At 36.6% G+C, this 24,797-nt stretch overlaps 4 protein-coding genes across 4 annotated transcripts; 1 reads left to right on the top strand and 3 right to left on the bottom strand.

Annotated features, from left to right (window-relative positions):
• The first annotated feature begins 2,661 nt into the window (after nt 1-2,661).
• On the top strand, nt 2,662-3,811 carry LOC116022116 (ethylene-responsive transcription factor ERF017-like). The gene has a single exon (XM_031262687.1). The coding sequence runs from the start codon at nt 2,802-2,804 to the stop codon at nt 3,486-3,488; it is 687 nt and encodes a 228-aa protein (XP_031118547.1). The 5' UTR covers nt 2,662-2,801; the 3' UTR covers nt 3,489-3,811.
• A 1,655-nt stretch (nt 3,812-5,466) lies between these two features.
• LOC116021995 (beta-galactosidase 15-like) lies at nt 5,467-10,026 on the bottom strand. The gene is made up of 13 exons (XM_031262534.1): nt 9,845-10,026; nt 9,511-9,719; nt 9,336-9,405; nt 8,909-9,145; nt 8,678-8,766; nt 8,470-8,575; nt 8,179-8,385; nt 7,938-8,099; nt 7,654-7,853; nt 7,467-7,570; nt 7,276-7,373; nt 6,949-7,179; nt 5,467-6,239 (listed from the first exon to the last, which is right to left on the bottom strand). The coding sequence occupies exons 1-13, from the start codon at nt 10,013-10,015 to the stop codon at nt 5,631-5,633; spliced, it is 2,493 nt and encodes an 830-aa protein (XP_031118394.1). The 5' UTR covers nt 10,016-10,026; the 3' UTR covers nt 5,467-5,630.
• Nucleotides 10,027-12,607: 2,581 nt separating this feature from the next.
• On the bottom strand, nt 12,608-20,395 carry LOC116022294 (RRP12-like protein). The gene is made up of 18 exons (XM_031262931.1): nt 19,753-20,395; nt 18,668-19,199; nt 18,200-18,457; nt 17,921-18,012; nt 17,129-17,338; nt 16,630-17,034; nt 16,118-16,293; nt 15,885-15,978; nt 15,717-15,773; nt 15,032-15,166; nt 14,869-14,940; nt 14,636-14,749; nt 14,380-14,541; nt 14,155-14,283; nt 13,965-14,066; nt 13,797-13,879; nt 13,521-13,652; nt 12,608-13,433 (listed from the first exon to the last, which is right to left on the bottom strand). Exons 1-18 carry the CDS (start codon nt 20,260-20,262, stop codon nt 12,860-12,862), a joined length of 3,837 nt encoding a protein of 1,278 aa, XP_031118791.1. The 5' UTR covers nt 20,263-20,395; the 3' UTR covers nt 12,608-12,859.
• A 1,450-nt stretch (nt 20,396-21,845) lies between these two features.
• Nucleotides 21,846-24,797, bottom strand: LOC116021557 (probable flavin-containing monooxygenase 1). The gene is made up of 4 exons (XM_031261987.1): nt 24,354-24,797; nt 23,801-24,041; nt 22,808-22,986; nt 21,846-22,649 (listed from the first exon to the last, which is right to left on the bottom strand). Exons 1-4 carry the CDS (start codon nt 24,795-24,797, stop codon nt 21,951-21,953), a joined length of 1,563 nt encoding a protein of 520 aa, XP_031117847.1. The 3' UTR covers nt 21,846-21,950.

The raw sequence follows: 24,797 nt of genomic DNA, 5'->3' as shown, positions 1-24,797 counted from the left end.
TTTTTTTTTTTATTTTTTTTATAAAAAAAAAAAAAAAAAAAAACCTCCGGACGAAAATTCGTAGTTACTACTTAAGTAAATTATACCATAGACTAAATTCTACCTTGTATTGTAGATCTTGGTCCAAAAATAATCTTCAAATCCTGTATCTATAGTTGACACATTTTATACATGTAGTTGACAGTTTCTGTATCTGTAACTATCATATTATGTGTCAGCAATTATAAGTTACGGAGTATTTGTTTACATGTACAAAAACCGTTAACTGTAGTATGTAGATACAAAATGTGTTAACTGAAGGTACATAATTTTTGTATTATGGTTCACAATGCAATATGAAAACTGGTCCATAGTATAACAATTGCACTACTTATGAGTGTGGATAAACTTTATTATTGTATAAAAGTCCACATATTACACATAAAAAATACAGTGAACTGCACTAAAAAGAACATGTGTGACGTGCTCGATAATGGTTCATTGTTGAAAGTTTTCACAATACTTGAAATAAACCTCAAAAATCAAAGCAACAAATCACACTTTTCTTAAAATCAATTTGCTTGTCCAGATGATGCTACAAGCATTGAAGCGTCGATTTGGAAAGTTTTTGATAGGTTTAACCTTTGATGTGCTTGGGTTGTAATGTGCTATGAAGCATCGATTTGACGAGTTTTTAAGAAGTTTGACCTTTAACGCGCTCACACAAGTGTCCACTTTAAATGTCATTTTTAATCAATCTTTTAACATTGACAATAATTAAACTCATAACCTTTTAATACAATAATTATATTTCACCCACCAAACACATGCAATATAATTGGAAGCTTCTTTGTTTGCTTCGACATTAGTGATTAGTCAAACATAATCCTATTGTGTTATACTAGGTATGTAGTTCTTGCTGTGATTGGGACTGCTTTTATATTCATTCATATAAGCACAAGCTACACTTAATTAATTATTAAACACCCTGTCCTTTGTTTTTTAATTGTTTTTGACTTGTAGGTAAAACTCGCCCTTTATTTTTTAATTGTTTTTGACTTGTAGGTGAAACTCGAATATTTTATCACTGTATTGCTAGATTTCACACATGCGAGTTTAATAATAAATTATTAAATTAAATTCAACCTTTGACTGCTTTATTAATTCCAATTAATATAAATTAAGTGCACAATGTACTTTGGAAAGTGTTAAATGCGACAACATCTGAGTAATTACCATTTTAATTAATGTTTCAAGATTAGAGATAAATTTGATTAATTATGGTTTAAATATTTTATCTTGAAATATACTCCATAAATATGTGATTGAAAAAATTAATTTGGATAACCCGAATCAATTAAACTAAATTATAGATTAAGATATGAAGATAACGATTGGAAATGCTTGAAAATGACAATGCAATATCTTATTTTAAGAGCTTTAATATTGCAAGATCTAATGTTTGTAGAGCGCAAAGTCTGTCTCAACTAAACAAAGAATTTACTATTTATATTTGTTCTCTAACAATTTTTCGAGCGATCTGAACACCACGCAACCTAGTAGTCAACTTTGGGATTGAGAAATGAAGTAACTTCCCCTTCCTTTGGCAACCTTTGGGGGCCTCCCTAGTTTGCATGCTTTAATTTGCCTCTGCCCATGCCAAATAGGCTTAAAAAATTGAATCGAGTTTAATATATCCATCAATCAATATGATTTGAAAATTTTAAATAATGTTGAGAATAAAATATAAATATGATAAGATACTTGTTAATATTAGTGACATAATTTTATTTTTTAAAAAAACATATGTGATGACATAATTTAATATTCCTGAAAACAAGCTTATGTAGTGTCCTTTTAGGTCATCTGGGTGGGCAATACATGCCTGCTACAAATACTCACAAAATTTTGGTCATAAAAAAGATAAACAGGAAAATCCTATCTAGTACCGAAAATGGAAAACTGATAAGAGAGAGTATCAATCCAACAATTATATCATGGTTGCTTTTGGGCGTTTGGCAGGTCAGAAGAACGCGTAGCAATTATATCACTCTTATACAACAACAAAAATGATGACCGTATTCTTAAACGTAAGACTTTTGTTACACGGAGTATATATTTTCATTCTTTTTTTTTTTTTGAGAAAATATTTTCATTCTATTAAAAATAAAATAAATATCATTTTAATAAAATAATAAATTGTAACTTTTTGTAATTGGTCAACAAATACATCTAATTAAAAGGGATAAACTTGTGAGACTAGCTTAATTGATTCAATAGATCATCATAAAAAGAAAAAATTTATCTTCTTCTGTAATTTTTTAGTAAAATTACTGAAGATTTAAAATTAGTCTGATATAAAGTGAGAAATTTAATATATACAGAAGGGGAGACATGAGACATGTGGGTCCTATCGACATGAGTATGTGGCAGAAGAGTATAGAAAGAGGGCATGGGCATACGCTGACGTGGAGCGCGTGGTGCCTTCCTGGAGACAACATATTTGTTCACGAGTAAATAACGACGCACGTGTCGCCTAATCTTCTTCAAATTATACTGCGACTCTACGAGTACTCTTTGATGCACCGCGTTAGCAAACACGGCCTGTTTGACCTCCCCTCCACTCTTCATACTTCACAGTTCACTCTCCCCACTACTTATATATATATTAGCCGCCATTTCCCATTTCTCCATCACTCCTCTATCCATCTCCCTACCTTCAATTCTCTCATATACAACCAAAATTAAATTAAATACCTTCAATAATCCTGTGTTCTAATTTCAGATCAGATCAGATCAAATCAAATCAATTCTAATTAGTAATGGTGAAACCCGAGAAAGTGAGAAACGATGGCGTTTCGAGTTCTAATTCGTCGCCATCTTCGTCGTCGTCGTCTTCGTGTAAGTATAGGGGTGTGAGGAAGAGGAATTGGGGGAAGTGGGTGTCGGAGATTAGGCTCCCCAACAGCCGGGAGCGGATTTGGCTCGGCTCCTTCGATTCGCCGGAGAAGGCGGCTAGGGCTTTCGACGCCGCCCTTTTTTGTCTGCGCGGTAAGAATGCCAATTTTAATTTCCCCGACAACCCTCCCGACATCGTCGACGGCAATTCCATGAGCCTCGCTCAGATTAAGGTGGCCGCCGCCAATTTCGCAAACTCCGAGCCTCCCTCGAGGGGACACGTGTCCGATCCCTCCACTTCGCTTTCTTCGTCGTCCTTGCACGCCGAGTCGCCCTCGCCGTCGGTTTCCGACGGCGCGGTCCACCAAGCCGAAGCCGAAGCCGAAGGTGGTGAAATGACCGAAACCGCCCTGGATCACGGCTTTCTTCAACGCTTCTCGTCATTGGGGAATGCCAATAATAACGTCGTTACGGATTTCGGTTACTTTCCCGAGTTCGACGATTTCTCAAATGACTATTATGTCCCTCCGATGCCCATGCCCGACACCGACTACGTAGAAGAAACCTACGATGGATTCGCATCCCAAGGATCATTCCTCTGGAATTTCTAAAGCCGTGTCTTGATTTGTCAAGTGAAAAAAAAGGGCAATCAAATGACTGATTCCGGAATTTTTTTTTGCCACTGGAATCAATGGCATTCTTGTCCTTTCACATTTAATCGGATATCCCCCCTCGGTGTTACGTTCATCCCAGATGTGACTTGTGAGATGTCATTATTACTCATCAAAATTTGTATTTTACGTGACTGCATTTTCAATTTAGTGAATAGGATCATGTTTTTTATTTTTATTTTTATTTTTATGGCAGTCATGTCTAATTTAATTAATGTATATGATCATATTATAATTATTAGATTTTTCATAAATTTCGTATTCATTCTTACCCACAAAACATGATCTTACATCTTATTTATTTTAATAAGGAGAATGTTATTTTTTCCTTCAAATTTTTTTCTTAATATTCTTTTCATAATGCAACTTAAAATCATTAATGCCTGTAAATTTAGATTATGATGGTGATGATGATAATGATGATGATGATGATGATGATGATGATGATGAAGGGGAGGAGGTTGCGACGAAATACATAGCATGCATTTAAAACGTGAGGTATAATAGGGACATTGAATAAGAAAAACTAATAAAAAAATACAGTAATATAAAGACAAAGCTGCAGTATTGCAGTAAGCAGGCGCCGTTGAGGGGGAAAAAAAAACAAAAAACAAAATTTCGCATTTATCACGTGCGTGACGTCATTTTGGTACATTATATCCAGAAGGAATGAGATCCATACAAGGAATCTAGATGCATGCACCCTTCCTTGTCACTGCCTGTTTTAATGCATCAAGAAACTTAATAAATAATTTTTTTTTTCAAAAATATTTTGAATCTTAAATTTAGTCTCTATATATTATAGTTACGAGTTAAATATTAATTTGATTCTTACCTAAATTTCACAGTTACAATCCATGAATAGTGGCCTCAAAACATGCCAAGAGTTTAACTTTCTTGGTGGAAGTGACAATAATCGCTTGTTATGAACACGATATCGCCCCCCTCCTTTCCAAATAGTTGTAGATTTCCTACTATTTATGTACCCAGCAAAATCTGTTGGGAATAGTCATCACCTCAAGATGATTGATCTTCTTTGTGCCTTATCACAAATATATTGAAATACCTTGTAATTTTTCGTTTCGAGGTATATATCGTGGGCTGTTGTTTGACCTCTAACTAGAAATTTAATATATTAAGAGAAGAAAGTTATTTTTCCTATGAAAGGAATGCTGAACATCTAAGTTCACAGGCATAGTTGCGTGTACTTCATTTCATTGAGATTTTATTTGTGTTTCGTGTACCAAACTATGGATAGAAGATCTCATATAAAAAATGCGCTTTGAGTTCGTTCTTTTCATGTCGTTTATCTGAATCAAGACTAAGAGACGACACCAACAAAGCAAGGTCCCATTGAGCTAGCTTAGAGTAGATCGAAAAAGCACCCCTTGATGAAGCATTCTCTTTTTTCTTTCACTTCTCTAGTTCTCTTAAATAGCATAGTTATTGCGATTGATCTTTCCTGATTTTATTAGTGTTGTTCATATCTTTAATTTTCTCATTAGCTAAAAAAGAATTGGCTAATGCTACTTTTTTTATACCCAAAAGAAATAGAGTAGGGACAGTATAAATTTATATATACCCCAAAATACCCAACCGCTTACCTATAATTAAGAGCATTCTTAGTTTTGTGATTTTTGATGAGTTTTTGTAAGTGTGAAAAAGAATATAGATAGGAGGGAAAAATAAAACAAAAACAAAACTGATTAAAAAAAAAAAAAAAAACCTTTTGAGCTATAACCTATAAGTAAGGCATAGCTATCACATGTGGTACAAATTTGGTGTGGGTCTCAAATATCATAATATACAACATATTTTCTCTCTTCTCTCTCTTGCACTTCCTTCTCTAAGTTGGCATTTTGTTCTTAAAATCCGTGAATAACCACTGATGTAGATGCTCTAAGATAGAACAACAATCTTAAAAGGTAAATTATTTATTTATAGATGAAAAATATATACATTAACAGATATGATATCCAAGCTACCTAGCTAGCTAACTAATCAACCTACGTAACGTACCTACTGAGTGCTAACACAATTAAAGAATCTAGCTAGGATTATTATGAACACAAAATAACTTAATTAGCAAACAGCCTCCACCACAAGCTTCTTCGTATGGCTACCGTCGCAATTCGTGGCTCCAAACACACTCTCAGAAGCCGTAACCGAACACGATTCCTTCCCCAAACACGCAGTTTTGAGGATGTCCATAGCGTCCTCTGCGCCGCCACACAATCCCTTCTCGAAGCCCCCGCAGGTTCCTCTCGTGTGGCCGAAATTAGCGTACTTAATCTCCGTAATGTTTCGGCCTGGGCACGATATCTCCGCCGCCTTATTCTCGTACGCATTTGCGCAAACGGTTCCGGGCCGCACCGTCTGGAAGCGGACCAGCGACGGCGTGCCGCCGATTTCCTCGAACAGGACGAGGTCGTTGTTGTTGTTGTTGTCGCCGTGGTTCAAGAAGGAGCGCGGGACGTGGTAGAATCTCTGCGTCGGGTTGCCGCAGTTGGAGAGGCATTTGTTGTTGGTGTATGGGCCTCGATAGTCGCACGGTTCTGTCGGACAGTCGCCTTTCGCCAGAATTAGCCAGTACCGTCCCAAGTTGTTGCCGTTCACCCATGCAAATCCTTTTCCTAGACCCATCAGATCCACCACCACCGGATCTTCCCCCGCCGGCGCCTTGAAGCTCGTCTGTAACAAAATTATTTTATTATAAGAGTCATTTCCATTTTTGGTCCTACTGTTATTAGGGCATTGCTAAGTCCACTTCATTGCGGCTTGTCTTATTTAGTCCTTGTCACTTTTAGTTAAAATTTTTGTCAAATAACCGTCCAAAATAGGGGCATTTTGGTCTTTTCATGCTTTGATCATCTTCTTAACCCTTTTCAGTAGTTTTCCTTACACATTTTCATCCAATGAAGAGGTCCGACGAAAGCCATGTGAACACATTTTCATCCAATGAAGAGGTCCGACGAAAGCCATGGCTTTATAATGTGGCTCACATGGCTTTCGCTGGACCTCTTCAATGGATGAAAATGTGTAAGAAAAACCACTGCAAAGGGTCAAGGAGATGACCAAAGCGTGAAAAGACAAAAAATACCCCTGTTTAGGATGGCCATTTGACGAAAATTTTAAGGACTAAAAGTAGTAAGGACTAAATAAGACTGGTCGCAAATGTGGCAAAAATTAATGGAGTGGACTAAAATTGGCAATGTCCCAATAACAATAGGACCAAAAGTCTAAACTGATAGTTGGATTGCATATTATTTATGCTCAACAATAACAATATTCAAAACAAACCAGCATTAACTATGAGAGAGTCTGCACTAAAAAAAATCTCGTATTATAACCTAGATTTAACTGATCAGTTCAAATCAAAAAGGAAAGGGTTATAAGTTACCTTGTACCAAGTCATCCTACGAGCGGTGGGAAGATTGTCGGACAGCCATTGAGAAGCGGAGCGAGAGTTCTTGTTGCTGCTAAAGAGTTTATTCTGTTCGCCGTGGAGTCCAACCTTGTACGACCATTTGTGGGATCCGAGGTTTTTACTTACGGTCTCGTCGCCTTTTTTGCCGACAATCTCAACGCCGTAGAGTCCATTTCCACCCAAATCGAAATATGCACCATAGTTCTGCGTGAAGTTCAAAATGTTAAATATAATTTGATTGGCTAGAATTGCATGCAATAATTATTAACTAACCCAACACTTGACTTGGTATATATGTACCTGAAATCCAATAGAGGCACTAAGGAGTGTGAGTAGATTCTTCCCAGGATTCAATTTAATGTTTGTCTCGAACAAGGAATAGTCATTCCATTGAGAATCTATAGTCAATTTAATTATAAATTATATTAAAACACCATATATAATTTTGAGATTTCCAATCACCAAAGTAAGAAATTGAGAATCAGTCATACCAACATACTTCCCATTGGCATAAACATGCAACACTTGACCGGTGCCATTAACTCGAAGTCTCATGTCTTTGCTCCAGATGGGATCATCTTTATCTAGATTTACACTGAAATTTGAAAAATAAAAACAAAAATTAGTACTTAAAAATTGTCACCTAAAATTTAATTACAGAAAAAAATATATATATACCTTGTCATGTACCATATGTAGTCACTGACATCATTGGCAACCTTCTGATCCAAAATTTGATTTGCGCTGAATTGACCTTTGCCCTGAAGAATGGTATCATCCACCATCTCAGGCCTCCAAGACCACCGGAGAGCGGCGGCTGACCCCTCGTCGGTGGCCTTATCCCCCTCTTTCACCATCACTGTAGTTTGGGTATTTACCTAAACACCCTCAAACATAGTCAGTTTAACTATATTTAGTCAGGTTATTTACTAATTTCATCAATATAATCACCAAATTTATACCTTGGCAGTGTTGTAAACTTCTGTCTTGCAATCTGGGAGAATGCTAACAGACCAAGCAGGAACCTTGTAATCAGTTCCTTGGTAGTTGATGGTGGCATCTGCTGTCTCATTTGCATTGCTAAAGAAACAGGTTTTTGTGCCATTGAAGCCATAAACTGTAACCTGAAGCGGTGCACGGACAGAAATTTAGAGTTTTTTTTAATAAAATATGAGAGTAAATCAAACTTAGATTAAAAAATACCTGAATAGAGTTATCTAGCTTTGTGGTTGTAATATTACCATACACAATATTCTTCTCTAGGGAGTGCAACACACTGTGAAGTTCCTTCAAGTGACCATATTTTGGTTGGTTCAAATGGCCATATTCGTCAAGTGGAGCATTATAATCATATGTAGTAGTTATATATGGACCACCGGCTGTTCGCCCAAAATTCGTCCCACCATGATACTACATGTTATAAGTAATTAAATGGTTAAAACATAATTAAATTAAAGAGGAAATATAATACAAATTAAATATATGAGCACAAACCATATAATAGTTCTGGAAAGTTCCTCCCAGTTGGATAAACCTTGCTACAGAATATGCAAGATCCTCTGCAGTCCTATATGGGTCTTTGCCACCCCAGCTCTTGAACCTTCATTATATATTTCCACATATACTTAGGAGGCATTTTTATGTAAAACAAAATATTCTCAAACTAATACTATAAAAATTATCATATTTTTCTTCTACTTACCATCCAGTCCAATTCTCAGTCCACATCTTTGGGGTGGTAGGGTTCGTGGGTTTATATCGGTCACAATACCAACCATTGCATGTTTCAAGCTGTAACGTAACTAAATATCATTGGTTGTAACGTTTATATTGTCTCAATAATATTCTAGAAAAAAAAAAAAAAGAAAAAAAAAGAGATACAATTCTATGTAGCACGATATATGGTAGATTTTGTGTTAAGACATATATATACCATTGGTTCAGGGGCATCATGTTGTTGGCACATGATCCATGGAACTCCAATGCCAAAAGAATTGGCCAATTTGGCACACCAATTAATATACTCTTTTCCATCATCTCCATAAGGTCCATTTATATTACCATACTCATTCTCAATCTGTGCTAGGATGATAGGCCCTCCCTGTGAAGCAAACAGCTTCTCTTTCCTCACCTTCTCAACAATCAACGTTGTAAAGTTTTGCATTTCTCTCTGAAAGTTTAAAAATCATCAGATCACAACATGTTCTACCTGGGTATATACATAGAGAGAAACACAATCAAACAGGAACAGAATCTTCCTGTAAAAAGTGAAGATTGATTAATAGATTCTCACTTTTTACTGTTCTCATCTAAACTCTCCTCTACATATATTGAAAACTAAACAAGACATTGTTGTTTACCATGAACACTTGATCGTTGGTGCGGAACGCCTTAAGGCCAGGCCTGTTGTGCAACCATACTGGGAATCCTCTATAGATATATCATATCACCCAAAAGAATAATTATTATAATGGATTAAACATTAAAACTATAATAATTTAGAATAATAATTTAAAGAAATTGAAGGGAAATTACCCATAGTTCCATTCAGCACAAACATATGGCCCTATACGGAGAACAACGTAAAGTCCATTCTCTTGACAAGTTTTGATAAACTTAATGAGATCATGGTTGCCGGAAAAGTCATATTGTCGTCGGACCGGCTCGTGGGCGTTCCAGAAAACGTACGTCTCAATTGCATCCAATCCGCCTTCCTTAGCCTTCTTCATCAAGTCAGGCCACATCTACGAAACAAAGAAACTAAGGTTAGCCATGAACGTACGAATTTAACACTGGACTTCAATTCTTAAGGGCAACATTGTATTGTCAAGCCGGGAATTGAAGAAAAACATGGATTAATTGTGCGTACCTGAGCAGTGCTTCTGGGATAATGAATAGCGCCGGAGAGAAGAACCCGGCGTTCACCGTTGATGACGATAGCTCTGTCGTCATGAGTGACCTCATAGGCACACGCCAGCAATGAGGTGATAGAGGCAAACACAAGAAAGGTTAGTGCAAAAATGGTGTTAGAGGAAGCCATAGTGATCGATCGGTGAAGAGAAAGGATGGTTGGATGGCGGCTATATATTAACACTTACCAAGTTGTTTGTTGAGAATTGCTGATGACTCTGTCTAAACCTCTATCTTATCCAAAACAAAATTTTAAATTTAATTTGAAAATTCTAACAGTCTGATTATATTGTGATATATTATGAACATATATAAAAACAAACATCACCTACAAACCTCTGATCTGCACAATAAAAATAAATACTAATAATATATATACTTTAAAATAAATAGTATCTGTCCATAACTACTTTCCCAAAGTACTGAAGCACTAAGAGACAGCAGCGCCTCCATTGAGACTCGAGAGCGTTCACATGGGAGTACAACCGGGTGCCACTAGACTACAAGGTCATTGGCATTAAACAACGAAGAATAATATTTGCTTGATATAATGTAGGAGATTTAATTTTGCAAAACATTTTAGGGGTGGGATATAATATAATGTAGTAGATTTGGTTTTGCAAAATATTTTAAGAGTGTTCTATTTACTCTTTTAGAATATTTTACATATATATACATGTAAAAAGCTCTTAAAGCAATGCATATTTGTGTAGAGAATTTTAATTTTTTTTTTTTATTTTGGTCTTGATAACCTTTAATTTAGTTCTTTAGTTGCAGTTCTTTCATATTATGAAGTTCGAATTTTTTTAAAAAAAAATACATTAAGCTTGGTATGCAAGATTGTAAATATGTCTGAATTGCGTTTTCTGATGATGAAATGGAGATGGTGATCATGCCATTCAAGTCAAACACTATCAACTTCCAATGTCATTGAGAAATGTGAAGTGGTCAAATTCATGGCATGTTTGGCTCTAAGGGGAAGTGGCCATATTTAGAAGGTTTTTTTAATAGAATCTCTTGGAATATTTTATAAAGTTAAATCCATTATATTGTATCAAGCAAATTCTATACGTTCATTAATAATACAAACGTCATATATATATATATGTATAAATAATATTACAAATTCATAAATTTTTTAATTAATAGTCCAAGTATAACTAATAAAATTATGAACTCCATCTCAACGTAGTCAATAAAAATCTAGAAACAAAAAGACAAAAGTATTAATTATTAAAAAACAAAGAAAACTAAATTAATTAAGATTACTCAAGGAGTTGGGCCCGACCATACTTGTGAACTTGTAATATTGTTATCTCTATATTTGTAACAAGATAATTTCGAAAATTCCTATATATTAATATTAATACTAATAATTAATTTTAGAGGTAATAAATTTTTATTTATGATAAATGACATACTTGTTAGTATTTATTAAAAATAATATAAAATAGAAAAGTAATAAAATTAAAAAATATATACAAAAGAAAGATGAATTTTCTTTGTCAATATCCTCTACAAACTAAAAACTTAAGGGTCTATTTACGGAAACTATTTTCTGTTTTCTATTCTCTGTTTTCTTGTTTTCTATTCTTTGTTTTCAGTTTTTGAAAAATTATTCACCTTTACTTGTTTTCATTCAAAAGATGCTCTAAGGATGCAACAAATAACCAAGGTTTTTGTCCTTTTGCTAAAATATGTTTTCTTTTTTTTTTTTAGGTTTAATTCTGGCATAATAGTTAATTCTTATACATATGTATTAGAACACTGCTAATATTGGTCAAGAAGCAACCTAAACCTAAACCTAAATCTAAACCAAACACTGCTCTTACTTACAGTAGTTAAAGCAAACAGACATTCTGCGAAGAGAAATAAGGCATAAGTAGAACACAACACGTGCCCTCAAATAAAATAAACACCAAAAATTACTCAAACCCAGAAATTCATTTTTTAAGTATTGTTCTTTCATATCCTAAACCACACAGATAAATAAAAACAAAAATCTTCAGATCCGTCTAAACCACACCCATTGGTCGGGTGCCTCCCCCAACTCCGTTGCGTGGCTAAGAGCAGCAACTCATTACACAGGAGAACGCACGGCCAGTGAATAACCTTAATATCCCAACAGTTGGGTGTCAATTCCAGTAGCTCGAACTCTTGATCAATTTTCTTAGTTGGGTGTCAATTCCAGTAGCTCGAGCTCTTGATCAATTTTCTTGTATGGTTGTCCAAACCCATATCTCAATTTCAGCCGATGGATTGCATCCCGCAATTTCTGAACTAGCGTAGCATTAGCAATTATTCTTTGATCTTCAGGCATCAAATTGAACTGCAACGCACTTGCAAAGAATTGGAACCGGAAGAAAGACTAAAAGAAGAAATATGCTGCGGCAAGGAATTGATGGTTACTGTTCACGCGCGTGATTTCCCAATTTGAGAACAAGTTTTAAGTGTCTCTGATTTCTTCTAAAATAGAGAATTGTTCGCAACTTTAAAAATTGAAACATAGAATAATAAATGCATTTCCTGTTTACAATTTTCAAATTTGAAAAATTTCTTAAAAATTTAACGATTAGCTTCCAGGGAAAATGACAATTCGGTCCCAGATTTTTTTTGGCTTACCAAGTATACACTACTAATTTTCAATCCAATCTGTTGCAATTACCAAGTATACACACTACTAATTTTCAATCCAAACTGTTGCAACTACCAAGTATACGCATGAAGAAAAACCAATCTTATACATAGGAGAAGAGGATAAATGTAAGCAAACAAAATTGTTGCCGATTTATATTCAACCAAACTGTTGCAACTACAAAGTATACACACTACCAATTTCATGCAATTGCACACATGAAGAAAAACCAAACTTACATAGGAGAAGAGGATAAATGTAAGCAAACAAAATTGTTGGCTTCAACAAGCCTAATGACCATGATGGCAAAGTATAATTAGCAGCCCAACTTCAACTACTTTATTTAACTTTCTTTTTGCTTCCTTTTGCTCCTTTCATTTTAAGTGCGTTAGCAACGCTCTTCCCCTCCAACTTCTTCGTCATCTTCACCACACTCGACATGCCTTTTCTTGCAGCAGCGCGTTGTTCTGGCCTGCGGCTCATCATCTTGCGGTCAAGGGGCCAGTAGGCGTATGGCTCGAGTTTTCCCTTGCGTTTCACGTCGCCACTTGCTTTCTTGCTTGAGTATTCGTTTCCTGTGTAAGCCCATCCAGCATCTGATGTTTTCCTTCGCTTCTGCGCTTGGGTTTTTCTTGAGTTCATTGACGAGCGACTGCCAGCTTCACTTCTTGCATCTGCCTCGCTGTCAAGCGACTTCTTTCTTTTTGGCTTCCCATCTTCCTCACGAATGATAAGATGCCCCTCGGCATCTATCTCCATCTCATCGTCAGATTCTGCCTTGCGCTTGTTATTTCCAGAGGATCTAAGAGCTAACCTCGTCTTCTGTTGGTCAAGTAAGTCGAGTGGCTCATCGTCTAATTGATCAAACAAATCCTCTTGCAAGCTCCTGGATGATTTACGCGTTTTCTTAGACCTGAAAATTTTACACAGTATTAACACTGCTCTTTAAAGCTTTCTTCAATGTTTAAAAACTAAAATAAATTCACACCACCAGACTGACCGTAATGAATGTGCATCGGCCCTACTTTGTCGGCCAGAAATGGTCTTCGTATCCATACACTCTGCTTCACTATCCTCAGTTTCATCATCACCAAAATCAGAAAAAACTTTTGTATGATTCCATTGACTAAGCCTGAAAAAAGGCGGGATCCTCAGTAAATCATATGTGGAAGTGACAGCATAATCCCAACACAGCGAATAGGCTCAGTTATGTCAAACTTTATACACTTTATATTCTCCGAATTTCAGTAATATATTTACGAGAGAAAAAAAAAACCTGGATGTTGTTGCTTTTGACATGCGAGATTTACTTTCCTCCGAAGAGTTGTCATTGAACTTCTTTTCTCTCCTCTCCTTAATCTGTTTTTCGAAGAAGTAGAGCTTAGCACGCCATGAATTTTATCACCAACAAGCATGCATTATTATACGGTGAAATCCAACTAACCTTTCTTATGTTAGTGAGGAGCTTCATGTGCTCCTCGGGCATCACTTCCTTTACAGCATCCAGGCCACACTTCTTGACGAGCATTTCAAGTAGCAGCTTAATCTACAAAATTGAATTCAGCAAATTCTTTCATAGGCATGAAGGTGTTCGTATGAAAATGAGAGACCGAGAGACAGAGAAGAGGGCAGACCTTAGCTTTAAAATGGTTCTTAGTACTATCTTGCCAATTTAGGAGGCCTTCCACCATGCCTCTTAAATGAGCCTGCAATCCTTCCGCTTGTGATTTGGCCACTAAGACCTTCAAGAGCCCTAAATTAGCCTGCATTTGTAAAAAAGTTCACAACACTGGGATGTTAACTTTTGTTGACAAATAGTAAGAAACGGTGTGCGAGTGTAAAACCAGATAAATACGAACCTTAATTATTTCTTTGTTCTTTCTCCTAAGAAGGAGAAATGCAGATGGAAGGACATTGTACGAAGCAGCGACAAGATCAGTGAATTCATAGGCCAACCGAGCTAAACCTTTCATTGCCGCACTAATCATGTGAGGGGTCTCCCCAGCAAGGCCACCAGCGACCTACCAGCAAAAGGTTAAGATAAATTAAATATCAATAAGATAAGACCAGAAAATTTTACGTTTCTTTTTTATGCAAGTAGGGCACAAACAATACCATGTTAAAAAACTGCTCTAAGTGCTCCTTTTTGCCACCTCTCTCTTCATCGGCACAAGCATGGCCAATCTGGACCAGAATATCATATGCCCTGTTCCGCGTCCTTTTGTTAGCCTAAAGACATGTACCAAGTTTCAGTCACATGATAAAGCTACAATCTAGGTTTAAAGCATATATGAGGATAAATTAATCATCTGCAGAACAAAATAATCTCAGTAAAATAGACACTGCACCTCTTTTAAGGCAAGTAGAATTTCGGTTAAAAACGAAGCAACAAGGTCACTCCTCCTCTGTACTGAGTTATCCTGTGCGTTATCCACACACGGTTAAAAGTCATAATAAAATTGACATGGAAATACATGGATTAGCAAAACACGCAAGTCACTTAGTCCTCACCTTGGAAATATGGGCAATCAAGAAATACAGGCAGTCAAGTCTATGACGCTTGGCAGAAAAATGGCATGATGGCAGTGCTTCAAACATCAAATTAAGCAACTCATCAAGCCTCCTTGAAGTAAACTCGTCAGATTTCTGTTCATAGAGATACAGTGAGTTTATTATTCCAAACAAAAGCTCCACATTATTTTATTAAGAAATAGCTCAAACACATTATATTGAAAATTATTGTGAGAGCCATTTTCTCTCAACAATGTTTTGTCTTCACATTTGGTTTTCTAGTTGTGCTTAATGATATGAAGGTTTGTAACATTGTTTAATAGAACTTAAGAATATTAAGTCTTTTTTTTTAAACAATTATAAAACCTGTGGTTCAGCCATGGTTTAATTGATGAGGATTAGTAAAAAACCATGGTTCAAATGTGATTTAAACAGATCACTTATATTTTTGGTATTTTCATTAGACTCACCTACGTTCTTTAAAAATTGTGGTTCAACAGCATTTCAGCTGGTGTTTGGTTCTACTTTTATTATTTTATAACTATGATTATATGATCACAAGCCATAATTACTATGACTAAAGCGACATGTTCCGATGTGTCAATCTCGGAAAATAATAAATGTAAGAAATTTGAAGGAATAAGCAATGATTTTAGAGCATGTCAAAATTAGCTGGAAAGATTACTTGGAGCATGATTGAAAGAACTTTGTATGCCCTTTTCTGAACCAATCCTTCAGTATCCTGAAATACAAAAGGTAAGACATCAGGAATTCAATTCATCTCACATGAAATATATGGTGTTGTGATTTCAAAGTGCTAAAGAACGACTCCAAGACAATTAAGAAAGCTAACCTTCAATGCAGGTTCTATTGCGATGAACAAGAGATCAATTTCCTTGGAGTCTAAGCCAGGCAAAAGTGAAACTGCCAGATCAAATAGCTGAGCCCTACATAAATGTAATACACGAAAAATAACAGGTCACTAGTGATCACGGAACTTGATTTGAAACACTAGTTTACAGAAGTAAACTGTTTAACAAAATGAGGAAACTTAAGGAATGCTCATTAGCAATTTAGCGGTTCTACCTCACTGACGACAATGATTCTTCGCCAGAAGAGTTATCCACTTGCATTGCATTGTTATCTCTTGAGCCTGTTCTACCAGCCTCTTGTGTCACCTTCAAAAGTTTTTGCATAGTACTCTTGAAGAACCTTGTGACTACCTCTTTATCCGAAATGGAAGCCAGCTCACCAATAACCGTCTGTATATTACATGCATTATCATACAATATATTAAAGTATATCTAAACAGTAGACAATAAATATTTCAGTTAAGTACTATGATTGGTGATGCAAAATAAGAAGTCTGTTCATTTGCTAATATGACGCGTAGAAAATTAATAGGAAATCATTTATCATGTGTGCCAACATTGCATAGTAAGCTGTTTTTTTATATTTACAACCAAGAACTATTTTGGATTTTGCCTATATAACACATTTTAGTTTTTGTTTGAAATGAATACAAAATAAAAGGGGAGAGAAATTTATCCAGAAATCAGAATAGAAGAATAAATGAGAAGATATATTTAAAAAGATACCTGCAGAGGTCCAATCGTGTCTTTCGAAGATTTCAAGAAGGCTCCAGAAAGAACAGATAATAATTCACGAGCAGAGACCCTTAATGCATTCAAATTATCAGCTGCAACTTGTGAGTTGTAACGAGCAATTGCTTGCTCCTTGTGAATGCTCATCCCACTGTTAGACAGATCCTCTTTTCCTTCCACAATGCTCTTGTTCTGTTCAATGAGAATATGCAAACCGGAGCATATTATACCATGAACATCAGGCTCTTCACGTAAAGCTTTACTTAGCACCTTCTCCAAGGCCTTGAAGCTATCAGCAGTGTCTAAAGGATAGTTGCAAAATGAGGGTAACAATGACCATAAAGAGTATACGATGCCGTCAATAGTCCTCGCAGAGATGATCTTTCCTTCTTGCTCAAACTGCAAAAAGTAAAGAGCACTGGACTTAGATGCATGAAGAGATGAAAGAAGGAGAAAGCAAGCCAACAGGAGAGATTTGGCAGAAAAGTCATACCACTGCAGATCGCTGCTTCATAGCTGCAATAATTGACATAATTGTCTTGGTAAAGAAACTTAAATGAGCACCAACAATGTAATGTTTCAGGATCGGAAACAGCCACAGATTGGCCTCGGATAAATCCCGAGAGTCCAAATTCAGAGGAAGAATACTTAAAAAAGCTTCAGGTCCCATTGCACCAATAGCCGATCCCACACATTCATGTAGCTGTAATCAACAAGCCAACATTTAGAACTATAATTGTTTGAAAACATAGTAATAATCAACACAAAATTGAAAGCTATCATCTCAAACAAAATCAACATTAAATAAAAAGAATCACAATCAGCAAGACCAGGCTACAACTAATACCAAATGTGAGAGGGTATAAGGAACACTACAAATGAAACCAATGGAATGAATCTTAAAACACAACACTTGAAGAGCATCAAATGCATAGGAGCATTCAAACTGAAGTACAGGCATAAGATCAAGCGTAGTGGATAGGAAAATTAACATATCTAGCTAAAATACTTGCTTCATAAAGTAAATGTGGCCAACTAGATAATGTGATCAACATTCTGTTGTAATAAGAATATCTGTTCACCAATTAAAACACAATTGTCCCTCTTTTATGAGGGGAATATCAGTCAACAAATTTGCATTGAAAATTAGCATAATAGAAAGAATGAAGAGATTAGAATTTCGCAGGAAGAAATTCTGCACTCCCCAAACGACAGAAATAACTAAATGACATAAAATTAACGAGCAATGAAAGAAATGGAAAATCATGTAATTTTGTGGCCTTACCTGTTTGCGAAATGGAAAATCTTCATCAGGTAACTTTTGTATCTCGGCCAAATTCTTAAGTGCTCCTTTCAAGAAGTAAGAAGAATATTGACCTGAAAGGTAATGGAAGAAGGAAACTACTACTTCAATTGTCTCTTAAACAAACAAACAAACAAACAAAGATGATAATGTTATTCACATTGCAATCACTAGTGGATCTGCATAATACATTATAACAAGACATGGAACTTTTTTTCCCAAGATTAAATAACAAGTGTGAAGATAAAATAATGCAACTACCTAGTTTGTCAAACATTGTTGAAACAATTTGAAACGAAATATCCCAGACTGCCGCATATTGATAATCAAGCAAGCTTTCAATTGTTGCGCATACTTTTTCAATAATTGTTGGGGCTGATTTCCTTGTTCCCTCATTAGAACTCATAACCTGATCCACACCTTGTTTGATCAGGTTTTCATCAATGCATGTGTTTATTAAGTTCTTGAAAGCTTCCTTTGCAGCTACCAATGCTTCCTCATGTTCAGAAACCAAAACATCTGCAAACCTCTCAAAATACAACAATCAGACATTGCTCGTTAAACTAAAAACTAGCTCTATTGAATGCTACAGAACTTATCTGCATGTGATTAAACTGAAATACACCTCCCCAACGCCATCACCCAAAATTAATCTTTGGAATTATTTGACAAATTGAAAATTTTGATAAAAGGGGAAAACAGAGGGGGGCAAGGGGGAAAAGAACCAACCACTAAGTGCGCTGAATACCACTGGGAGCTTAACCACGCAAATTTGTCTATTTAGGGAATATATTCTTTTCATCCCAACATCTAGCAAGCGAGAAGTAAATGTCATGCTATCAGCTGATGACTCATGTGCAGAAATTGATGTGGCTAATGAGCATAACAGATCAAGAAGCACTTCCGGGGAAACTTCTCCAGTTGGGTGGATACAGAGGGCATTAATGCCATCTGTTATACGCCTGGTAACAAGAGGTTGACGCAATTCCAATAGAGATTTGAAGTATTTCAAAATGCTCACTGACGACTTCACGGACATAAATGGGAGACAAATTTTGAGTGCATCAAGAATGTACAGAACTTCCTGAGCTCCTTTCGGGCCCTCCGGAGCACTTGCATTTGATCCTCCAGCAAGTAGGAGAGACCTTTCAAAGACATTACCAATAGCTTCACTTGCAGGTACCAATAAAGCTGTGAGCATAGGTGACATCTGAAACTTTTGTAGGACCTCTCGAAGACAAATGTGAGACTGTTTCCTCACCTGCCATCAATCACACACCAAAATCAAAACTATTGACACAATCATTGTGAGTTTGCAAGAACTGACATTCTTGGCCTAGTTCCACTGCCAAAAAGGTCTGGAGCAACATAAAGGATTCTACATATAAATTCAGCTTTCAGAGTAAAAATCAAGGAAAAAGACAGACCAAGCAAGAACACATTCTTCAACTAATGTGTTACAACAGCAATACTGCTGAATTTGTTTTCAGACCATTTGCACCCCATTGATTATTCCTTAAGAGTACAATATATTTAGATTTTTATACCTATTCCCGTAGGTTTGCATGGAATTTTCTGCACTTACTAAGCAGGTAAAGGTATAATTTTTCTCCTACTCGTAGATGAAAACATAATTAGCAGAATGCCACAAGTCGAAAAAAAGCTCATTATCAATTCTCATAAAGACCTAAACTTTTTAAGGTGCACAAAAACATTTATGTTAGAGATGACAATTTTTCATTAAAGAACCCACCAATGCTGTTTAAAAAATAAAATAAAAACTTGTATCAAATTTTTGTAACAAAAATACTAACTTTTGGTCGATCATCCGCCACAAAACCAACAAGAAAACCATAGAGCTCAGCTACATCCGCCCAGTTGGCCTTTTCTCTAACAAGCAAGAGATACGAAACGCCCTTCAAACACGAGAGAATCCCCTGAACACCAGTGGTTTTCTGTCGGAGAATCCGGGCGAGGAGATTCGAAGTATAATCGAATTTCTTTAGCAGCGCGGCTCTGCTGATTTTATCAATGACGAGTGAGAGAATGGTGGAGAGAGCGTCAACGAGGTGAGGCTGGGGGTCCTCGGCTTCGGCGGTGGAGACGCGCTGAAGGGATGAGCAAGTAGCGCCGAAGTAGGTTATGGGGGTGAGTGGCAAGTTTTGATCTTTTAGCTCCTGTGACATTGCGCCGATGGCGGTGCATATGTGGACGTGAGACTCGTTGCCGGAATCGCTGAATTGGGATAACACGGCAGCGCAGAAGTCATCGGCTTTGGAGTCTAGGGTTTCTGCCGGTACAAATTCCATATCAGAGCCCTCCATTGTTGAGGAGCTAGGTAGTATTCTCTGAGCACAGACCAAAGTGGCGACGCTACTTGTAAGGGGATTAGCGGCGGCGGCGGGAGGACAGGGTTCGTTCGAGCAGGGCGAGAGGGAAATTTTTCTATTTATGAGAGAGGGTTTTGTGAAGTCCTAATTGGAATAAAAAAAAATCTTTGTGGGTTTTGTTGCATTGCCCGTTTGTTCTATGTGCTTCTTGTGTCGTGCGTTTTCTTTTTCTCCCGATTTTGCCCTTTCACTTTCACTTTACGCTGCAATTTCTGGTGGTAAGGTAATTGTTCTGTAACCTTCACAAANAAAAAAAAAAAAAAAAAAAAAAAGGTAATTGTTCTGTATGTATTAACTTGAGCTTTACACAATGTTGCAAAAATCCCGTCTAGAATATCATCGTAATTGGTGATTTAAGCAGTTGGCCCGTCTAAGTCACATAGTCGGTCTATTTGCTATTATTTTTTTTAATGGGTTATTTCACTCAAAACGACATTATTTTGAGTGAAATAATTTTAAATTGTTGATATTTTTAGATTAATATTTAATATTTTAGTATTAAATAGTTTATAATTATTAGTCTTACAAATTTTAAACAAATTTAAAAATAAATAAATAAATAATTACATGGGCGCCTAGGCGCCGATTAATTTGCCGCCTAGGTGTCATAGAAACTCCCCAGATGTCTGAGCAGCGCCTAACGATTGATTCAACCATAGCTTTACACAGCTCTTATATTTTGGTAACATTTTCTTTTTTGTCATGATTTATGAAAATTTTCATTTTAAGTACTAATTGATTTATCTCAAGGCAATATAAATAGAATTGTCAAAACAAGCCAATGTGACCTCTTATTTAATTCTATATTAATTTATAAATCATTTATCACCTCATCTAAATTAAGGATGCGGTCAGTCGGTCACCGTGATAGTGATACGGAGCCACAGAAGGTGACCACTGTGCTCGCCTTCTCTCATTTCTCTGCTATAGAAGGCGATCACTTCCTTTTTTGACGAGAAGGTGACCCATTTCTGAAGCAGATAAGACGACCATATATGTCACCTTCTCTGGTTTCGTGTCTCTTTCACTGTGATCACTGATCGATTGTCGATCACTTTTTGCCTAAATTTTCGCCGAAATTTCGTCGACGGATTACCAAAATCTTAATTACCTGTGATAGTAAGTCATTAACCAGTTTTTTAGTTTCAGTGCATCAAAATCAATTGTTTATATATGAGTGTAATTACATTAAACTTTTTAAATGTTTAGGAGACTAATTGACTTTTCAGTTAAAATTCGATGGTATATTTTTTCTATGGTAATATGGGTTAAATCTTTGAGCAGAAATCATTATGATCATATTAAAAAACTCATAAAATATAATTTTGAGAAAAAAAAAAGAAGTGATTATATTAGATTATTACTTAAACAAGATGTGCATTCACAAGATCGAAATTTGCATATTATTGGGAACACATTATTCATTTCATTAAAAACATAGCTTACAAAGTACATTAAATTTTATTGTAATGAACTGTACTCCATCCCCACCCCCTTGTACAGTCGTACTCTTTCATGGTAGTTCTTAAATAAACTTAACTAAACAACGAACTCACTCTTTTTTCATAAAGATAGATATTCCATATTTCTAGCTGACCAGGATTGGCATACATATAGTATCATCACTTTTCCTCTGTATAATCTTGGCTGTTGTATGGGCTAAACGCTTCAGACAACCACGTCTTCTTCCGCCATGATTCCCACCCCATTTCTTCGCAGATTTCATCGCTGTGGTTAATGCTAAAAGTGGAAATGCAACTCCTCTTGTAAAATCTCGTACTTCTCTTCATGATTTCCACTTCCTCCTGTGTTTGCTCCACCATTTTCTCCACCCTGGGGAGCTTGAAGTGACCGTCCACGAGGCGCGACAGCCATTTGCAGCGAATCTCCGCCGTGTGGAGATTGGAGACGCTCTCGATGAACCCCACGAACGCCATGTTGGGAATCAGGGGATTAATTGTTCCCTTGTATAAGGGCATGAGTCCCGAGGCCGGGAATTCGAGGAGGCTGCGAAAGGGGTCTGGGAGAATAGTTTTGAGCTTTTTCTTGCCGTCGAAACCGGTGGCGAGAATCACGACGTCGGCTTCTAGCTTTGTGCCGTCTTCGAATTCGACTCCGCCTTCCCAGAACCACCACTTTGAGGAGGCTTTTTTGAACTGGATTTTCCCCTTTTCAGCCTCCTGGAAGAAATTTTCCGGCAAGATTGCCATTTGGCAAGATGCGTAGTCTTCCACAAAGGGGTGGTCTGGCCTCAAACCGTATTTGTCTAGTGGGAGCTTCCATGATAGGTACGACTCAATAGTCTTAGAAACTCCCCATCTCTGATATTTATTAAACCCCATCCAATTAGTCATACAAAAATAGAAGCATGTGTTCCATCTCAACTAAAAGTCAAAGCTGATAGTTTGGTTAAGGAACAACCGGAATAGTAATTACATATGGAATTAAGATGATAAGGTGGGGTGGGCAGTGGGCTTACCAAAGGAGAGAGAAGATGGCAGAGAAGGGTCCTAGCGAGGCCTTGTTTGGGTCGTTCATACAGGAACTGGGAAGACCTGGTTGAAAAGAACAAGTAAAATGGCAAACCCCAAACGGAGTAGTGTGGAACAGTCCAGTGCAGGGTCCTTATCACCATAGTGCATGCTTGCCCATCAGTTCCTTTATTCAAGCACATGCTCAAGTCAGCTATCATGGAAAGTGCATGTAAAAGCAACCAGAAAACTAAAACTGAACCATCCTGACAAAACTAACTAAACTACTTTTCCAGGTTTGATCGACTAGTAAAGTCATTCTTTTTAATTAACTATTTATTGTCATATGTGTATATAATAATGTGAATGGTCAAATCCCCAATCCTCACTCAAATTCCAGCCTAATTCTGGTTATCTTGAAAGGGTCACTCATACATAGTCCTCAAGTCAATTAAAAAGTCTGAAATTCTTTATTATATTGAATTCTGACAGCTTTTCAGGAAAAAAAAATTATAATGTATGTTTTAGGTTTTTTTTTTTAAGTACTAAATGACTTGAGGCTCAAACCCACTCCCATTATCTATGTGTGAGTGTTAATCATGACATCGGATGTCACTTGACCACAAGGTCTTTGATTGTTTCAGGTCTTTTTGGAAAATTAAAATTTTGAAATTTTCTTGAACAATACATCTTTAATTTCATGGAAGCCATGGGCAGTGTATTATTAAAAAAAAAAAATACATACACATATAGTATATATATTACAATAATTTTAGATATAATAAGCTAAGGCATCAAGTATTCAAGTTATTTCTTTTTCCTATTATATGTACCAAAAACAATATTGCAACATCCACATATATATTGGAAAATTATTATATGGACCCGAGTCATCCAAAATATACAATTTACATTCAATATGTAAATTGTAAACCAAGTTAAGTAAAAAAACGTCAAATAAAGATTTATTAATTAATATTGAGGTGAAAGAAATTACATACCCTGGTTAGCTTCTGCACATTCAACAGCAAGATCAATGGCGGATTTCTTATACCCAAACACAACAACTTTCTTCCCTTTGAGAAGCTGGGTAGATTCCTCCTTGTCTAGCTTACAGTAATCAAGTGAATGCAACACTTTTCCCTCAAACACTTGAGGTCCCTTGTTGTGAGGGAAACTTATTGTGTTTGGCACATCGCCATATTTTCCCGTGCACACCACCAAACACTCAAAACTATACCACTGCATATATAGTATGTCATCATCATATATAGAGAGAAAAAAGTTAAGCTAAGAGAATTAAAATATTACCCCACAAATTTCGCGTTGAAATTCAAATCAAAATTTATAATACAGTTCGATACATATAATTTAGGAGCTTTTCAAAATGCTATTATATGCTATCAGTACTGGTGTTGATCAACACTCTAAAAACGTTCTGTATATAACTTTTAAGTTGTTACATATTTATGGCTTAATATAGTGTTATATATAAATGAATGCATGAGATTATGAGGACATGCATGCATGCATCCAATATTGGAGTTTCATTACCTGTAGGGTTTCGGACTGGTTGGTTTGTACAGCAACTTCCCAAACCGGATGGCCGGGCAACAAGCTTCCATATTCTCCGTTGTTGTCAGCACCGGAGCCGGTGGATTCCCGGTGGCCGATGAACCGGGTTTCCACAACTTTAGAGTTGAACTTGACAAATTTCAAGATGTCAAAGTGCGTGGCATAGGAATGCAAGTAGTCGAGAATTTCCTGGTAGGTCGGGAAAGTGGAGTTATCCCTTTGGGTCCAAGGAAAATCAGAGAACTCGTAGTCGCAGCGAGGGGTCTGGAGCTTAGTGGACCGGAAAGAGCAGTGCTTCCACACCCCTCCGATGCAGTCGGTGGCTTCGAAAACCACCGGTTCGTGCTCGGAAAGCTGCTTAGCTGCCGCTAAACCGCTTATCCCGGCTCCGATTATTCCAATCTTGCAATGAACCGCCGCCAT

This window comes from Ipomoea triloba, chromosome 6 (assembly GCF_003576645.1).
Source record: "Ipomoea triloba cultivar NCNSP0323 chromosome 6, ASM357664v1".
NCBI classification, from domain to species: domain Eukaryota; kingdom Viridiplantae; phylum Streptophyta; class Magnoliopsida; order Solanales; family Convolvulaceae; genus Ipomoea; species Ipomoea triloba.
The sequence above is the reverse complement of the archived record's forward strand: the minus strand, read 5'-3'. Positions and strand labels throughout refer to the sequence as shown.

Coding starts and splice junctions, on each gene's coding strand:
- LOC116021995 (XM_031262534.1), bottom strand. CDS start 10,015: ATGGCTTCCTCTAACACCATTTTTGCACTAACCTTTCTTGTGTTTGCC. Junction 9,146..9,335: donor CCAACGATCAAGTGTTCATG/GTAAACAACAAT, acceptor TTAAACTTTCAG/AGAGAAATGCAAAACTTTAC. Junction 8,386..8,469: donor CTTTCCAGAACTATTATATG/GTTTGTGCTCAT, acceptor TATAACATGTAG/TATCATGGTGGGACGAATTT.
- LOC116022116 (XM_031262687.1), top strand. CDS start 2,802: ATGGTGAAACCCGAGAAAGTGAGAAACGATGGCGTTTCGAGTTCTAAT.
- LOC116021557 (XM_031261987.1), bottom strand. CDS start 24,797: ATGGCGGCGGTTCATTGCAAGATTGGAATAATCGGAGCCGGGATAAGC. Junction 22,987..23,800: donor ATGTGCAGAAGCTAACCAGG/GTATGTAATTTC, acceptor GCTTGAATAAAG/GAACTGATGGGCAAGCATGC. Junction 22,650..22,807: donor GCCATCTTCTCTCTCCTTTG/GTAAGCCCACTG, acceptor AATAAATATCAG/AGATGGGGAGTTTCTAAGAC.
- LOC116022294 (XM_031262931.1), bottom strand. CDS start 20,262: ATGGAGGGCTCTGATATGGAATTTGTACCGGCAGAAACCCTAGACTCC. Junction 15,167..15,716: donor TTCTTTCAATCATGCTCCAA/GTAATCTTTCCA, acceptor CTCTATGAACAG/AAATCTGACGAGTTTACTTC. Junction 13,653..13,796: donor TCAAAAGCAACAACATCCAG/GTTTTTTTTTTC, acceptor GCCTTTTTTCAG/GCTTAGTCAATGGAATCATA.